This window comes from Amblyraja radiata, chromosome 15 (genome assembly GCF_010909765.2).
Source record: "Amblyraja radiata isolate CabotCenter1 chromosome 15, sAmbRad1.1.pri, whole genome shotgun sequence".
Classification (NCBI taxonomy): domain Eukaryota; kingdom Metazoa; phylum Chordata; class Chondrichthyes; order Rajiformes; family Rajidae; genus Amblyraja; species Amblyraja radiata.
In genome coordinates, this window is record NC_045970.1 from 34,271,053 (window position 1) to 34,288,381 (window position 17,329).

At 43.7% G+C, this 17,329-nt stretch overlaps 1 protein-coding gene across 5 annotated transcripts in view; it reads right to left on the reverse strand.

The window, feature by feature from the left end:
* LOC116981189 (VPS10 domain-containing receptor SorCS1-like) overlaps window positions 1-17,329 on the reverse strand; it is a 720,890-nt gene that overhangs the window by 11,918 nt on the left and 691,643 nt on the right. The window contains exons 25-27 of one of the 5 annotated variants that reach the window (XM_033034009.1): window positions 16,397-16,502; window positions 7,722-7,870; window positions 5,792-5,927 (exon numbers count right to left, since the gene is read on the reverse strand). In XM_033034009.1, the coding sequence (XP_032889900.1) occupies window positions 5,920-5,927; window positions 7,722-7,870; window positions 16,397-16,502 (263 nt within the window). In that variant the 3' untranslated portion in view covers window positions 5,792-5,919. Of the gene's footprint in view, window positions 1-5,516; window positions 6,769-7,721; window positions 7,871-16,396; window positions 16,503-17,329 lie in introns of those variants that run through there. The other 4 variants (XM_033034008.1, XM_033034007.1, XM_033034012.1 and 1 more) reach the window with 4 other exon arrangements.

The following is a 17,329-nucleotide window of genomic DNA, read 5'->3' on the forward strand; positions in this document are numbered from 1 at the left end:
GATCCGAGTGCCGCTGGCTGCTGCTGGCTGCCCGCTGCTCCGCGGTCCTCCCTCACCAGCTTTGTCCTTACTGCCGTGGAGTGGATCTGGCCGGTGCGGAGGCGACATCGGGCACAGCTGATCCCATCTAGCCCACCAGCTTTGTCGCAGCCCGTTGGTTTCTCCACCTGTAATCAGCATGGTAAAAACACAAAAAGACCGCAGCTCTTACCTGCAGGTCCAGGTTAAAATTGTCGCTACGGGGGAACGTCGTTCCACCCCGTCTCCTGCCGTTTTCGACTTGTCCAAAAAGTCGACGGCCCCATTTGAATAGTCTCCCGCCCGGCCGTGGTGTTCTGGCCAGCGCGGGACCAAAAGTCGGCACAGCTGATCCCTTACGGGGCTTGTGCCTTCAGCTGCTGCTGGCTCCCACAACTTCGCGGTCCTCCCCAGCCAGCTTTACTCGCAGCACTTGTGGACACTATTTTGTCCAGCTTCCCCCCCTGTGTAAAAACAGCGTGGGGACAAAAAACTACCGCAGAGTAAATCACTTACCTGCAGGTCGCGGTTTCAAACTTACCGCTGCGGGGGACACTCCACCCCGCCTGTCGTTTCGCAAGCGTGAAATCGATATGACACGCATGCGTCGTGGCGGGGTTCTTCACGTAGTCACTCACGTGACTCCGAAGTAAAATACCAAGCCAATTAACCTATAAACCTGAAGGTACACAAAAATGCTGGAGAAACTCAGCGGGTGCAGCAGCATCTATGGAGCGAAGGAAATAGGCGACGTTTCGGGCCGAAACCCTTCTTCAGACTGATGGGGGGTGGGGGGGAGAAGGAAGGAAAAAGGGAGGAGGAAGAGCCCGAGGGCGGGAGGATGGGAGGAGACAGCTCGAGGGTTAAGGAAGGGGAGGAGACAGCAAGGGCTAGCAAAACTGGGAGAATTCAACGTTCATGCCATCTCATGCCAACGTTCATGCTAACCCTTGCTGTCTCCTCCCCTTCCTTAACTCTCGATCTGTCTCCTCCCATCCCCTCGCCCTTGGGCTCTTCCTCCTCCCTTTTTCCTTCCTTCTCCCCCCCCCCCCCCATCAGTCTGAAGAAGGGTTTCGGCCCGAAACGTCGCCTATTTCCTTCGCTCCATAGATGCTGCTGCATCCGCTGAGTTTCTCCAGCAATTTTGTGTACCTTCGATCTTCCAGCATCTGCAGTTCCTTCTTGAACACATAACCTATAAACCTGTATGTCCTTGGAGTGTGGGAGGAAACGGAAGATCTCGGTGAAAACTCCGTTCTCCCTGTGACTGCATATGTTTCCTCCGACATCCCAAAGATGTGCAGGCTTGCAGGTTAATTGGCCTCTATACAATTGCCCCTAGTGTGTCAGGGAGTGGATGCAAAAGCCGAAGGAACGGGTGATCTACGTTCGATGAGGACTCGATGCACCTGTTTCCAAACTGTATTTCTCATTCATTCAATCTGCATTGGATTATTCAGTCTCCACGAGGAAGGATTTAGTATATTTGTTAACAATCTTCTTCAATCCAAGGTATTTTGAAATGACAATCTTCACAGAAAAGAATAGTATTTTAGCTCGATGTCGTTTTCTAAGCTTGCCATAATTACTGCTTAGCAACCATGGCTTTATTGTTTGAGCTCCAGCACCCTCATTATTCTGCTTTTGTTTGACTTACAATATAATGTTTATATTTGAGGGTTTTTAGTCAATATGCACATTCACATTTCTTTCAGTTGTATATTGTACACAACGAAAGTCTCACAGACCATGTGAGGCAATCAAAACACTAATCCCAGCGACTTTGGTGAAATGCAGACAATAAAGCTCTCGATTCTTTGGTAGGTACAGCATTTGAATAGAGTTTATCTCATGTAGAAACAAGGAACTACAGATGCTGGATTACACAAAAGGACACAAAGTGCTGGAGTAACACAGCAGGTTAGGAAACTTCTCTGGAGAACATTGATAGGTGGCACAGTGGCACAGTGATAGAGTTGCTGCCAGAGACCCGGGTTCGACTCTGACCAAGCGTGCTGTCCATAAGGGGTTTGTACGTTCTCCCGTGACCGCGTGGGTTTCCTCCCACATTCCAATGATGTGCAGGTTTGTAGGTTAATTGGCATCTGTAAATTGTAAATTGTCCCTAGTGTGTAGGATAGAGGTAGTTTATGGGGTGATCGTTGGACAGCACGGACTTGGTAGGCCAAAGGGCCGGTCTCCACATTGTATCGCTGAAGTGTAAAATAAAGTCTAAAGGTGATGTTTCGGGTCGGGACCCTTCTTCAGACACCACAAACTGCTGGAGTAACTCAGCGGGTCAGGCAGTATCTCTGGAGCACAAAGTGCTGGAGTAACTCAGCGGGTCAGGCAGCATGAAAGTAGACACAAAATGTTGGAGTAACTCGGCGGGTCAGGCAGCATCTCTGGAGAACATGGGTACGTGACCTTTCGGCTTTGGGGTCCTTCTTCAAAGGTACTATCTTTGTTACTGAGTTGAGTACAGTTACTCCAGCTGAGTTACTCCAGCACCTTGTGTCCTGAATAGAATTGTTGCCTGACTGCGCTTCATTACACAGCCGATGCATTGGTAGTTTGGGGCTGAGTGATCGATAAGGTATAATTGCTAAAACATTTAATAATTACAAACAAGGAAGCATCTTTTCATTTTGATTGCTTGCCTCTACTGTCCTGGAGTAGCTCAAAAATAAAAGATAACTTTGAGCCAAGATATGAGGAATTCACCTTCACTGTTTCATGACTTGCATCAGAAGCAATCCACATATTGAAAGAGAAGTGCCCTTGATATTTACACTTCCACTTTGCTTTGAGGAATATTCTTCAAATATAAAGGTTGTCCACTTCTTCAAGGGCACCAGGAACAGAAGCAAATAACTTGGAGTTTGATCGTGTGCCATTCACAATCTTAGAATGTCTCAGTGACTGGTGGCCTTTGAAGTATTTTTGAAGTGTTTATTCTGTAGTAATGTTGTTGAAGAGGTAATATTGCTTTTGGATAGCGACTTGTGGAGATTTTAGTACGAGGTTTCATCCTTCCCGCCTTATGTTAGCTTCCAAATATAATGTGACACTGAATACTGTGCAGTGTCCTGTAAAATACCCTGAAGAAAAGCAGTGTGAACCTTTGGCAGAAAGATTTAATGCTATGCGCATTTTAATTTCCAGTGAAAGTACTTTAGAAACTAGAAGGTGGAGTTGTCCCTGTGTCTTTGAAGAGCAAGTTATGTGGCTTCACTTGATGACATGCATACTCAGTTCAGGTAATCGATTTCTGAATTTGTTAATGTGTCATAGAGTCACAGTTGGACAACACAGAAAGAGGCCCTTCAGCCCGCCATGTCCATGCCAGCCTTTTTGCCCATCACCAGTAATCCCACCTGCCCACATTATGTCCATATCATTGTATGTCTTACCTATTCAATTGCCTGTCCAAGTGCCTCTTAAATGGAGTGATTGTATCTGATTTCACTGCCTCCTCTAGGGGTGAGTTCCAGATATTGACCACTCTTTGATTATAATCTTTCACCTCAGATCCCTTTAAAACTCCTTTAAAAAGGTTGATAAGCTAACCATTGGAAAGAAAACTCTATCTGTCCTATCTTTGCCTATTATGAATTTATAAGCCACTTTCCATGTGCTGATGAGATGATCTCAGCAATATAATGATTTTTAAGCAACACACAAAGTGCCAGAATATCTCAGCAGGTCAGGCAGCAGGTCAGCCAGCATGTGTGGAAGGAATGAATAGGCATCGTTTTGGCTCAGGACCCTTTTTTTTATCCATTCCCTCCACAGATGCTGCCTGGCTCACTGAGTTACTCCAGCACTTTGTGTTTTGCTCAGGATTCCTGCATCTGCAGTTCCTTATTTCTCAATAATCACTGAGCCTGCTTCAGCAGTTCTGAAATTTGGCAAGAACATCAAATTATTTTTCCCTCTGGCTTCTCAATTCTCAACTCTTCAATCCTGTTTCACACATTCTGCTTTTATCTCTGCGCCTTTGTTTCAACCATCTGCCTGCCTACCGAAGCACCAAAGAGAACATTCCTGCTTTGGAATGTACTGAGATCATTAATGTCTACTTCTTAGGGTAGGTGAAGGCTTGGTTTAAAGTTCTCATCCGCAGTGTGGTATCTCTGAAGGAGGATAGCTGTATCAGGATTCTCAGCTTGAATTTATTCTAGACTTTAGAGATACAGCACGGAATAGGCCCTTCGACTCACCGAGTCGATGCCAAACAATGAATACTAACACTATCCTACACACCAGGGACAATTTTACAACTTACCAAAGTCAATTAATCCACAAACCTGCACGTCTTTGTAGTGTGGCCGGAAACCTGAGCATCCAGGCGATTACAGGGTAAACATACAAACTCCGTAGAGAGAGCACCCAATTGAACCTGGGTTTCTGTCTCAGTAAGGCAGCAACTCTACTGCAGCACTACTGTGCCATCACTACCATGAAGCAAAGATTGCATTAAACATTTCTCAAGCACAAAATGATCCACATTATACAGTTTCAAAGCTTTTCAACATTATTACAATACTCTTATTCTTTCTGGAAATAGTGTTTGGAAGTGGAGGTTGGCACAGCAGAAATCACGGCCAAATGGAATCAGTTCCTTTAAAAGACAGTCATAGAGTGCGGAAACAGACCCTTTGGTCCAACTTGCCTACACCGACCAACATGTCCCATCGACACTAATCCCACCTGCCTGCGTTTGGTCTATATTAATCTAAACCTGTCCTATCCATGTACCTGTCTAAATGCTTCTTAAACATTGTGACAGTACCTGCCTTAACTGCCTCCTCCGTCAACCTGTTCCATATATCCACTATCCTTTGTGTAGAAGAGTTACCCCTCAGATTCTTATTAAATCTTTACCCCCTCACCTTAAACCTCTGGTTCTCGATTTCCATACTCTGGGCTAAAAAGACTGTGTGTTTACCTGATCTTGTCTTCTCATATACACCTCTATATGATCACTCCTCATTCTCCTGCACTGCAAGGAATAAAGTCCTAGCCTGCTCAATCTATAGCTCAGGCCCCTGAGTCCTGGCAACATCCTTGTAAACTTTGCTGAACCCTTTCCAGCTTGACAAGTTGTTTTCCTCTAACATGGTGATCAAAACTGTACACAACACTTATAAATGTGGCCTCACCAATGTCTTATGTAACTGCAGCATGACCTCACAACTTCTATACTCAAAGGGTACGCATGTCCCGTGGTTGCTTTTGCAACCAAAAGAGCGGTACTTTCCATTGTAGAAAGAGACCGCATATAATAGGATTTGAATGAATGAATGAATGAATAAATAAGTATATGAATGAATAAGTTTATTGGCCAAGTATTCACATACAAGGAATTTGCCTTGGTGCTCTGCCCACAAGTGACAACATGACATACAGTGACTGTTAGGAATGATACATAAAACATTAAACATTAATAATAAAACATTATTGATTAAACATGTGAAATAAATAAAATACCAGAGCAAAAGGAGGCTACAGATTTTTGGTTATTGAGTAGAGCTACTACTCATGGAAAAAAGCTGTTGTTTTTGATTTTGATCTTACTGTTCATACATCTACTTGAAGGTAGGTGGATTCAGTTTTCTACCAGTACACAAACACACGCAGGCAATGGCCGTGAAAAGGTCAAATTACACATTTTTAATGGGACATGAAGAAAGAACAAAGCAATGTCATTATTAAAAACAGATTTCTTTCCGGCAAAGGGATATACACAATGCATGCTTTAAAATGAAATGTCATGACAAAGTGATGTGAAAGGTATGGAGGTGGGTGTGAGTGTTGGGGTAAGGGCCCTGTACTCACCCGGAGCCCGCAATGGCCATTCCTCTCTGACGGTCCCTCCAACATGGTGGATAAGGCTGCTCAGAGCACTGCAAGACACATTGACATTTCATTGGCCTGCACTCTCACTCTGAGGTGAAGATGTGCCAGTCCAGGCATTAACAGGGCCCGGCATTCCAAGGCTTGTGCCAAATCTGAATAGAAACCAGGCCTTGTGCTTCTCATTGCTCCGGGTAAGACAAAAGCTCTGAAATTCAACTCGAGGACTGAACTGCACAAAGCCTGGCACGCTGGCTACTTTGGTCCATCTGTCAGGAGAGAACGGTAACAGCAGCAACTCACAATCCAGTAGTCACAGTCAACTCCCGATCTTCCATTTTGGTTTTGGTCAATTTTCAGTGCAAAGCCATGGAATTCCTAGTACCAGTCCCACCACCCAAATGGGAAAGCACACTTTATCACTCTCCCTATTACTGGCATGGTTAATTCAGTGTGGACACCACTCCCCTATGACGGATGAGACAAAAGCACAGGTTGTCCAGACCTCTCCATATCCTGGAGGTTCTCACTAACGGACACAAAAATTGGGATTGATTTGGATTGGCTTTGGCTTCCGAAAAAATAGTGTTTTCCATTGTAGAAAGAGATCGTAGATAATAGGACTTGGGTTTTGATCTTACAGTTCCATCAGCTGCATTAGTAGATCCGTTGAGTCAGTAGGACTGCGAATGACGAAACTAAAGGTGATTCAAGATGATCCCATGCTTGATCTGCTCACCATGTTGTGTTGCCTGACTGCTTGGTTGTAGTAAGGGCTCTTGTTGCTGCTTGGCCAACTTTCAGTGAGTTCAATGCACTTGTGTGGACATTGGACTGGATATAATGGCACCGGCAACTGTGTTTTTGAGTGATGTTCAGATGCATCTGCCACTTGAAGAAAGGTCAAAGGTGAGGGGGTGGAGGGTGGTGGGGGTGTTTATGCCCAGATGCCCTGAACAAAATTAGTTGCTTCCCATCAAAAAGCAGTGGAATTGGTGTGGGGAGGCACAAGACACAAGGAAGTAAAAGGAGTAAGGAGAGACTAGTAGAAACATTAATACCATCACCATCTTTGTTTATCAGCTTGATGGAAATCTGCTCCAATAAATAAATAAATAAACAGGTGACATGGGCTGGTCCAAATCTGACCTGCAGAATCATTGAATCATCGTGAAACCTCAATCATGGGGAGAATAGGAGGTACACAACTGAAAAAAACTATCGTGTCTGTTGTCAAGCTGGAAAGGGGGCACAGAGGATTTATGAGGATATTGCCATGACTCGAGGGCCTGAGCTCCAGGGAGAGGTTGAGCAGGCTAGGACTCTATTCCTTGGAGCGCAGGAGAATGAGGGTGAGCTTATAGAGGTGTACAACATCATGAGAGCAATAGATCGGGTAGATGCACCGAGTCTCTTGCTCAGAGAAAGGGAATCGAGAACCAGAGGACATAGGCTTAAGGTGAGGGGTGGGGGGAGAGATTTTATGGGAACCTAAGGGGTAACATTTTTACACATAGGGTGGTGGGTGTATGGAACGAGCTGCCAGAGGAAGCAGGTACTATTGCAATGTTTAAGAAACATTTAGACAGGTACATGAATAGGTTTAGAGGGATAAGGGCGAAACACAGGCAGATGGGGACTGGTGTAGATGGGATATGTTGGACGGTGTGGGCAAGTTAGGTCGAAGGGCCTGATTCCATGCTGTGTAACACGATGAATCCATGACTCTATGAATGAATTGCTGCAAGAACACAGGTTTTATGAGAACTGTGTTCATGTGTGTGTGTGTGTGTGTGTTTAACATTGGAGGTTAGATTAATTAATTGCTATTTTACTTTATTTACCTAATTTCTGTGTGTCATGTTGATCTTCAGGGCTGGTTAATTCACTTTGGGTGAAGTTGGGGGTGCCCTCAATTTGAGTAATTGGGCTTATCATCTCCTGCTCCTTCTCATTCTGCATCTGGGCATAAACGTTAATCCCAGGTATCTTCCTGTATAAAATGACAGACAGCCAATTAAGAAAATATATATACACTGGAAGAAATGCTTGCTATAAAGTGGAGCCTATATATGGATATGTGTTAGCTTGCTGTCATAGGTTGTGTTAGGTTGTTAGTGGGAGAAGGACGGATCGATTCCTATCAAATAAATTTCATGCTAAGGCGACAATAGCCAGAAAGGATTAGTATTTGTGGAGTGCTAGTTAACCTACCTTGACTACAGTTCTTCCACTAGTTTAATGTCACTCGAAAAGACACTACGTGCTGGAGTAATTCAGTGGGACAGGCAGCATTTCTGGAGGACATGGATAGGTGACGATTCGAGTCGAAACCCTTCTTCAGACTGATTGTAGTGAGATGGTAGGAGAAAAGAAGAAAGCTAGACAAGGGAAGAGGCAGAACAAAGCCTGTGTAGGAAGGAACTGCAGATGCTGGTTTATACCAAAGATAGACACAAAATGCTGGAGTAACTCAGTGGTTCAGCGGGAATAGGTAACGTTTCGGGTCGAGACCCTTCTTCAGACTGAGAGTCAGGGGAGAGGGAAACTAGAGGTATGAAAAGATTCAGAACAAGTCAGAGCTGGCACCGATGACCAAAGAAAAGTGGGGCCCACAATGGTCCATTGTTGGTTGTGGAAGAGGTGAGCCTTGCAGGTAATTGGTGGACATAGACAGGGGTGGCTTTTGGTAGGCAGATGGTTGGTCCAAGGTCCAGAGATAAGAAAGGAAGGTGTGAGACAGGTTTGAAGAGTTGCGTATAGAGATGCCAGAGGGAAGAATATTGCTCAATCTCCATTTGCAAATAGGAATTGTTCTCACATATTCAGAGATAACCATTAATGGTCAATGGAAACTTAAGACCATTTTGTCGTAGATTTATTGAAGCCACAAGACTGTCCTTGTGCCAAACAAACTGATACCCAAGAGAATAATCATGCACCACAACAATGAGTCTGAAGAAAGGTCTCGACCCGAATCGTCACCCATTCCTTCTCTCCAGAGATGCTGCCTGTCCCACTCAGTTACTCCAGCTTTTTGTGTTTATCTTCAACAACAATATGTAGATGAGTTCAGAAGCAGCTTCATGTGTGAAGAATGTGTATGACAGCACAGTGGCATAACGATAGAGCTACTGCCTTACAGCACCAGAGACCCAGATTCCATCCTGACTATGGGTGCTTGTCTGCATGGAGTTTGTCCGTTATCCCCAAGATCTGTGTGGGATTTCTCCGAGATCTTTAGCTTCCTCCCACACTCCAAAGGCTTACGGATTTGTAGGTTAATTGACTTGGTGTAAGTGTAAAAAATGTCCCTAGTGTGTGTAGGTGTTAATGTGTGGGGATCGCTGGTCGGTGTGGACTCGGTGGGCTGAAGGGCCTGTTTCCGAGCTGTATCTCTAAACTAATACTTTTAATACTGGACAACACACTATGGGAGAGAGGTCACGGGCATTGGAGTGAATGCAGAGGAGATATGAAAATGGCGAGTATAAAAGGAACGAGAGAGGCGGAATGATCAATAATCAAAGGATCAGTATGGTTAGCATAGACATTGTGGTCCAGTGCTGTGTTCTGCATTGTATGATCTTCAGGTAAAATGATCACCAAAAGAACAGGAGATAAAAACTTTTCTTACCGAGTGGTGTTAGACTCTAAAATGCACTCTCCAAAATATGAACACAAAAAGCTGCTGATGTTGGAGACTTGAGCACAAACCAAAGTGCTGGCTGATTTCAGCAGGCCAGGCAGCATCTGTGGAGGGAAAGGGGTGGCACAGTGGCGCAATGGTAGAGTTGCTGCCTCACAGCACCAGACCCGGGATCGATCCTGACCTCGGGTGCCATATATACGGAGCTTGCACATTCTCCCTGTGACCGCATGGGTTTTCTCCGGGTGCTCCAGTTTCCTCCCACATTCCAAAGACGTGCGGATTTGTAGGTTAATTGGTCTCTGTGCATTGTCCCTAGTGTGCAGGATAGTGCTAGTGTGATCGATGGTCAGCATGGACTCGGTGGGGTGAAGGGCCTTTTTCCACGCCGTATCGCTAAAGTCTGAGGTCTAAAGGTGAGGTTTCTGGTCGGGATTCTTTTTCAGATTTCTCCAAAATATTGGTCGAAGCAAATTCAACAGTGACCTGTGGAAGGGGTTTGGGGGAAGGAATGGGGAACGGGACTTATTGGGACAGCTAAGAGCCAAGGAATAGAATGGGATGTGTGGATTCCCTCAACACTGTGTGATTCCTGCAAGGGATGAGAGGGGCAATAACTCATTAGACAGGTACGTACAAGCCCATTCTCATGTGCCCAGCAATGTTATTCACAAACCAGCAGTGAGTTGCAATAGAGCAGCATTCATGAGCCAGACCGCTGAACAATCGTGCTGATCAGATAGAGTGCCACAAATGCACAAGAATAGTTAGTGACATTTTCTGCAACCTTCAGAGAATCGCAAGCAAGTCAACTGAAAGGGAAAGTGGCTCTTTGTTCAGAATTGTTAAAAAACAAATCTGGGGGGCAGCATCAAACAGAGGTTGGTCAGGATGCAACTGGATGGGCAGGCAAGAGTATCCTGAGATTGTTGATATTTATTATGCCAAAGCAACATCTGGTGATGAGTAAATACAAATATCTTAAAGCCACGTCCCAGTTGAGCCACTCTCTCAGCGACAATGTGTTTTGTTGGCCATCTTGCTCATGGAGAGCAGTAACAGATTGTACAACTCAAATGGACCTTTCCGATGCATTTGCAAAAGTTGATTAAAGTATAAATACTGGAAAGGGACACTCTGCAGATGGGAGGACATCAGGCACTCTGTGATTTGAAGATAGACTACTGTCGTAGACAGGAGATGCCGGTAGTTCTGCTATAATGCAAAGGTGTATTCCTAAGAAACCTTGTTTAATAGATAATCATGTTATCAAGACCAATGCGTCATTGAGCAAGAGAGCATTGTGGGCTAGAATGTTTCAGACTCGCAATGGCAAAAAAAAATCCTGTAATAGTTTAGTTTTGTCACTGCAAATTAAAAATACGAAAGACTGAATGTTATATTATTTAATGGAGTATTATTGGAGAAGTGTCAAAAGAAGCAATCACTTGACAATTTTAATGGCTACACACACTGTTATAGTGGCAGCAGCACCATTCTTGAGATAAGTGACTGATTACTGCGTGGAGGTTTTATGGAAACAGTCTTTTTTCATGTACTGTTTAAATCCAAAACAGCTTTTTTTTTCTGCTTGTCAATTTCAAATATTATTTTTAAGTAGTTCTCTAGTTCCCTATCCAAATCGGTTCATTACCAATTCGACCCAAGTAATGCAAATAGCGTTCCCGAATTCATCACTCATGTCATATCCAATTCATATCAATGAAACACACATTATACCTGTACTATCTGAATCCGGAAAAGGGAATCAAGGAAGCAAACAAAGATAAGTTGTTAAGCCCTGATAAAACTAAGTATAGGACAAAAGTCTGTCACACCAGAGGAAAACAGAAGGTTCTATTCACTTGCTGTTGAACTAAAGTGGAAAAACTTAGTTAATGATGAAGTCCGGTGGGATAGATTGAATGAAAACAGCAAACAATCAATTTGTCTATACATTTCAGTTATGGAATTACAAATTAATTTTGTATGCAGTTCAATATCTCAATAAGGAAAAAAAAGGAAAAATCCCATTGCCATTTTTAAATCTCATCTATAGATAATACCACAGTTCCCCAGAGTTTACATATTTGAATTCAGACATCAATAATCCTGTCCAATCGTTCTTTGATACTGCTCATTCATAAATGAGACTGTTATTTTAAAGATGTTACTATTGATGAGGAAGCCATTAATGAGATGTAACATTTAAATGTAAAAAATGCGATAGAGAAGGGGCATAAAGCTAAAATGAGAAAAATGATTCTACTGTATAGTTGCAGTGGTAATCAGTGCAAATGCTGAATATTTGGAAACTAAAATGGAGACACACAGATGGATCTTCACAGTTTCTACCTAGTACAAGACATTGGTGAGGCCATATTTAGAGTATTGTGTTCAGTTTTGGTCACCCTGTTATAGGAAAGATATTGTAAAATTGGAAAGGGTGCGGAGCAGATTTACGAGGATGTTGCCAGGACTCGAGGGCCTGAGCTATAGGGAGAGGTTGATCAGGCTAGGAGTTTATTTCTTGGAGCGCAGGCGGATGAGGGGGTGATCTTACTTGTATTAACCATCTTGGTCTCTGATTAATGGAATTAAATTTACACGAGTGAAGTTTACCTGCCGTGGAATATTCTCACATGGGTTTGACAGAGTCGAATATCTCCCCATCAGGGAAGCTGCAACTGAGGAAACAAATCTTTGTTCCAGGCAACAGTGATTGTTATAAAATTACAGGCAACAAGATTTGTTTTCTCTCATTTGTTTTTGTTATTTGATTTTTCTCATGTCCCTTGCCTGAGCCCAGAAGACAGAGAGCTTTGTAATAATAATCCTGCCTGATTTTTTCCCTTGCATTCATTTTGCCAGCAGCAACATTAGATCGATTCTGGATGGGACACGGAATCCTGAGCACTAGTCGTTCCTCTTTTGGCTCCGTCCAAACTATGCTTCATGCCCAGTGGGAATGGCAAACAGAAAATCCAATGCTGCGATTAAAGGCTAAAGGAGTAAAATTTCTCTCAATTATTTTACTCCTCACATAGTGCACTGTAGACAGTGCGGGCACGGAATGTATGGAAGTATGTATTAATTTAGTTTAGTTTATTGTCACATACACAGAGGCACAGTGAAAAGCTTTTGTTATATGCTAATCAGTCAGCGGAAAGACTAAACATGTTTACAATCGAGCCATCCACAGTGTGCATATGCAGGATAAACGGAATAACGTTTAGTGCAAGATAAAGTCCAGTAAAGTCCAATTAAATATTGTCCGAAGGTCTCCAATGAAGTAGATAGTAGTTCAGAATAGCTTTCTACTGGTCAGAGGGTGGTTCAGTTGCCTGATAACAGCTGGGAAGAAATTGTCCCTGAATCTGGAGGAGTGCGTTTTCACACTTCTGTACCTCTTGTGTGATGGGAGAGGGGAGAAGAGGGAGTGACCCGAGTGAGACTCTTATTAGCTTGGAGGTGTGCAGCAGAGGTATGTAAAGAATGTTCTTGCATTCCAAGGTTAAATTTGGTGTTTTAGTTCAGATTCAGATCAGTTTATTGTTATGTACCCCAGGATGGAATGAAATACCTTGTTCACACAAAACTATGTGTGGTAGTAATAGATAAAACAATACATACAACAGTGACTGGAAAGCAGCAGAATGGTGCAAAGATTGTAGTACAATCTGAAGTAATGTAAAAAAGGAATAACTGACCGAGTTACAATTAAGAGGAAGAGTATGTGGCAGCATCTCCAAGAAATGTTGTGAATAAGACGAGTGCTTTAGGAATTGGGAAGATGCTGTTCTTAAGTGATGTCTGGCCTTACAAGCTCCCAGAAAGTTGAAGAGAGAGAAGAAAATGGCTAGGGTGATAGGCATCGTCGACGATACAATATGTCGTGAAAATGGACTGGATGGAAGGAAGTGATGAACCCATGGTGGACTGGGCTGTGCTCACCACCCTCAGTACGTTCAGGTGGTCAAGAGCAGAGCAGTTGCAGTACTGGGCGGAGATGTATCCCATCACGATATTTTCTTCAGTGCATCTATAGAAGTTCGGGAGATTCTTCATGGACACGACAAAAGGTAATGGTGTTCAAGCCCTGTCATTGTCGCCTGGCTTCCCATTGACTGGATTGAGCCTCGAGCTTAGTTTGGTAATTTTGTGGAGTCATTGCACAAACAAGAGTGGCATTCCCCTGCTTTCAGGTTTAGGATGTTACATAAGTCATAGGAGCATAATTAGGCCATTCGGACCATCGGGTCTACGCCAGTCAATCAAGGTTGATCTATTTCAGCCAATTTCCATCTATACTCTCCTCCGCCTAGCAGAACTGGTCCTTACCCGCGACAACTTCTCCTTCGACTCCCACTTCCTCCAAATCCAAGGCATAGCTATGGGCACTCGCATGGGTCCTAGCTATGCCTGCATCTTTGTTGGATACGTTGAACAATCCCTGTTCCAGGCGTACACTGGCCCTATCCCCGAACTCTACCTCCGCTACATTGACAACTGCATTGTTGCTACCTCCTGCACCCATGCAGAACTCACTGACTTCATCAACTTCACCACCAATATCCTGCATCTCTGCTCTTACTCCCCCTCCCACCATTCGTAACAAGGACAGAGTCCCCCTTTCCCTCACCTTCCACCCCATCAGCCGTCACATATATTCCTCCAACATTTTCGCCACCTCCAACGGGATCCCCCTACTGGCCACATCTTTCCATCTCCACCCCTTTCTGCTTTCTACAGAGACCGTTCCCTTTGAAACTTCCTGGTCAACTCGTCCCTTCCCACCCAAACCACCTCCTCCCCAGGTACTTTCCCCTGAAACTGCAGGAGATGCAACACCTGTCCCTTTACCTCCCCCCTCAACTCCATCCAAGGACCCAAACAGTCTTTCCAGGTGAGGCAGAGTTTCACTTGCACCTCCTCCAACCTCATCTACTGTGTCCGTTGTTCCAGGTGTCAACTTCTCTACATCGGCGAGACCAAGTGCAGGCTCGGTGATCGTTTCGCTGAACAACACCATGCAGTCCGTCTTAACCCACCTGATCTCATGGTTGCTCAGCACTTCAACTCCCCCTCCCATTCCCAATCTGACTTTTCTGTCCTGGGCCTCCTCCATTGTCAGAGTGAGGCCCAGCACAAATTGGAAGAACATCGCCTCATATTTTGTTTGGGTAGTTTACACCCCAGTGGTATGAACATTGACTTCTCTAACTTCACATAGCCCTTGCTTTCTCTCTCCATCCCCTTCCCCATCCCTGTTCTCCCACTATAACTGTCCCCTCCTACATTCTATCTTTGTCCCGCCCCCTCCCCTGACATCAGTCTGAAGAAGGGTCTCGAACCTGAAACGTCGCCCATTCCTTTTCTCCAGAGATGCTGCATCACCCGCTGAGTTACTCCAGCATTTTGTGTCTACTATGGTTGATCTATCTTTCCCTCTCAACCCCATTCTCCTGCCTTTTCCCCTTAACCTTTGATGGTAGTTAACAATATTCTGGGCATAACTAATTGAGTGTTCAAAAGGAAGCCTATGGCTAGGGGATGTGGTATAAAAAATAGTGCCCGACAGGAGACTTGTAGACACTCACTACACAACAGATTGGAGGTCTCTCATGTAAACAGTAACTGATGGCTATTCAATGGTAGGTTAAGAAAAACAGCATAAGATTGGAAGTCTGTGGACAAGCCATAGATTAACCAATGCAGAACAGGTTTGAAGAGTTAAATGGCCTTTTTTAAGTTTTGCATTCTGATACATTGCACAACTTTCTCCTTCGTTGTATTAAACAAAAACATAATTATTGTGGAGAATGTCTCTTTGATTCTCCACAGGGAGACTGGGGGAGGGGCAATGGGGAAAGGTGGGCTGGGAATGAATCCTACCAAAGTACCATTGTTTATGCTAAATGCCCCCCCACCATCCCCATGGGTCAATCAAACAAATCAAGGTTATCAAAATGTTCTTGTGAACCCCATTTAGTCAACAGTTAGACTAATAGTCTAAAGTCCAAAGTCTAAGGTGAAAGGCCTGTATAGATTGATTGTGGAGGGGTTGTTTCCACTAGTGGGTGAGTCTAGGAGCAGAGGCCATAGCGTACCTTTAGAAAAGAGATGTGGAGGAATTTCTTTATTCAGGGGGTGGTGAATCTGTGGAATTCATTACAGTGAAAGCCAAGTCAATGGATATTTTTAAGGCAAAGATTGACATAATCTTTATTAGTATCGGGGTCAGGCGTTATGGGGAGAAGGCAGGAGAATGGGGATCAGATGGAAAGATAGATCAGACATAATTGCATGACGGAGTAGGCTTGATGGGCCGAATGGCCTAATTCTGATCCTAAAACATATTAACATAAAGTAAAGTTACATGGAGAAATGCTCCATTTTGCTTAAAAGAAGATTTTCATATTTTTGCCCCAAAAGAGAATCGAAGTACAAATATCTCAGACGGAACCAGGGTCAGTGGCACTGAGTGGGTTACATTGTAAGGTGAGAGCGCTGTAGTCTATCTCCAAAATTATTGAAGTGAACGGAGTAACTTTGGAAGATTGAGTGCTTCACCCTTTTACTACAGTTTTAGCACCTTTAATGCTATTGCAGGAATGACATTTTTGACCAAAATCTGTTAAATGAAATAGGCATGCTGATAAATATTATTCTTTGTATAATACATAGTAATTTATATTCTAAACTGCAGCACAACATAAAGGTTTGCAAAGTAGAAGAAAGTAAAACCCTATGTTGGATTATCTTAGCCTTTTTTTAAATGTTAAATGAAACGTAGTGGTATTCCACTAAATGCACTGAAACAAAACAACATTCACTGACACACCATCCAATCACGCAGACATACTTTACCTTTTAAACTTGTAGATTATAAAAACAGCTAAGCCAACAAAGGCCAAAGACAACAGCATCAACAAAGCTGAACCACTGTGTCCTGGGCTGGAATCCACAAGAGGAGCTGTGGGAAGAATTGATAAGTACATCTCATACAATGGGTAATGTAACAAAGAACAAGCAACATTTAGATCAACTTTGTAGCTACTGCCTTTATAATACGGACTGGATATTAATATTGGATCAAGCAGGAACATACGGAATAGAAGCAGGAATAGGTGATTGAACTTCTCAAGCATTGGGCCTCTACTCGTTGGTGTTTAAAAGGATTAAGGATGACCTCATTGAAACTTACCGAATAGTAAGGAGGATGTTTCAACTAGTGGGAGAGTCTAGGACCAGACGATATAGCTCCGAATAAAAGGACGCAGCTTTAGAAAGGAGATGAGGAGGAATTTATTTAGTCACAGGGTGGTGAATCTGTGGAATTACCACAGGTGTCAGTGGAGGCCAAGTCAATGGATATTTTTAAGGCGGAGATTGATAGATTCTTGATTAGTACTAGTGTCAGGGGTTATGGGGAAACGGCAGGAGAATGGGGTTGAGAGGGAAAGATATATCAGCCATGATTGAATGGCAGAGTAAAGTTGATGGGCCATATGGCCTGATTCTGCTCCGAGAACTTAAGAATTTATGAACATATGAAGCCTGTTCTGCCATTTAGTAAGATCATGGCTAAGGCATATCTTAAATCTACCTACCTGTCCCAAAGCTTCCAGAGGAGTTAATTGAAGCAGGGATTATCGCAACACTCATGAAACATTTAGACAGGTACATGGATAGGACAGGTTTAGAGGGATATGGGCCAAACGCTGGCAGCTGGAACTAGTGTTGAGGGGACATGTTAGTCGGGGTGGGCAAGTTGGGCTGAAGAATCTATGACATTGGTTT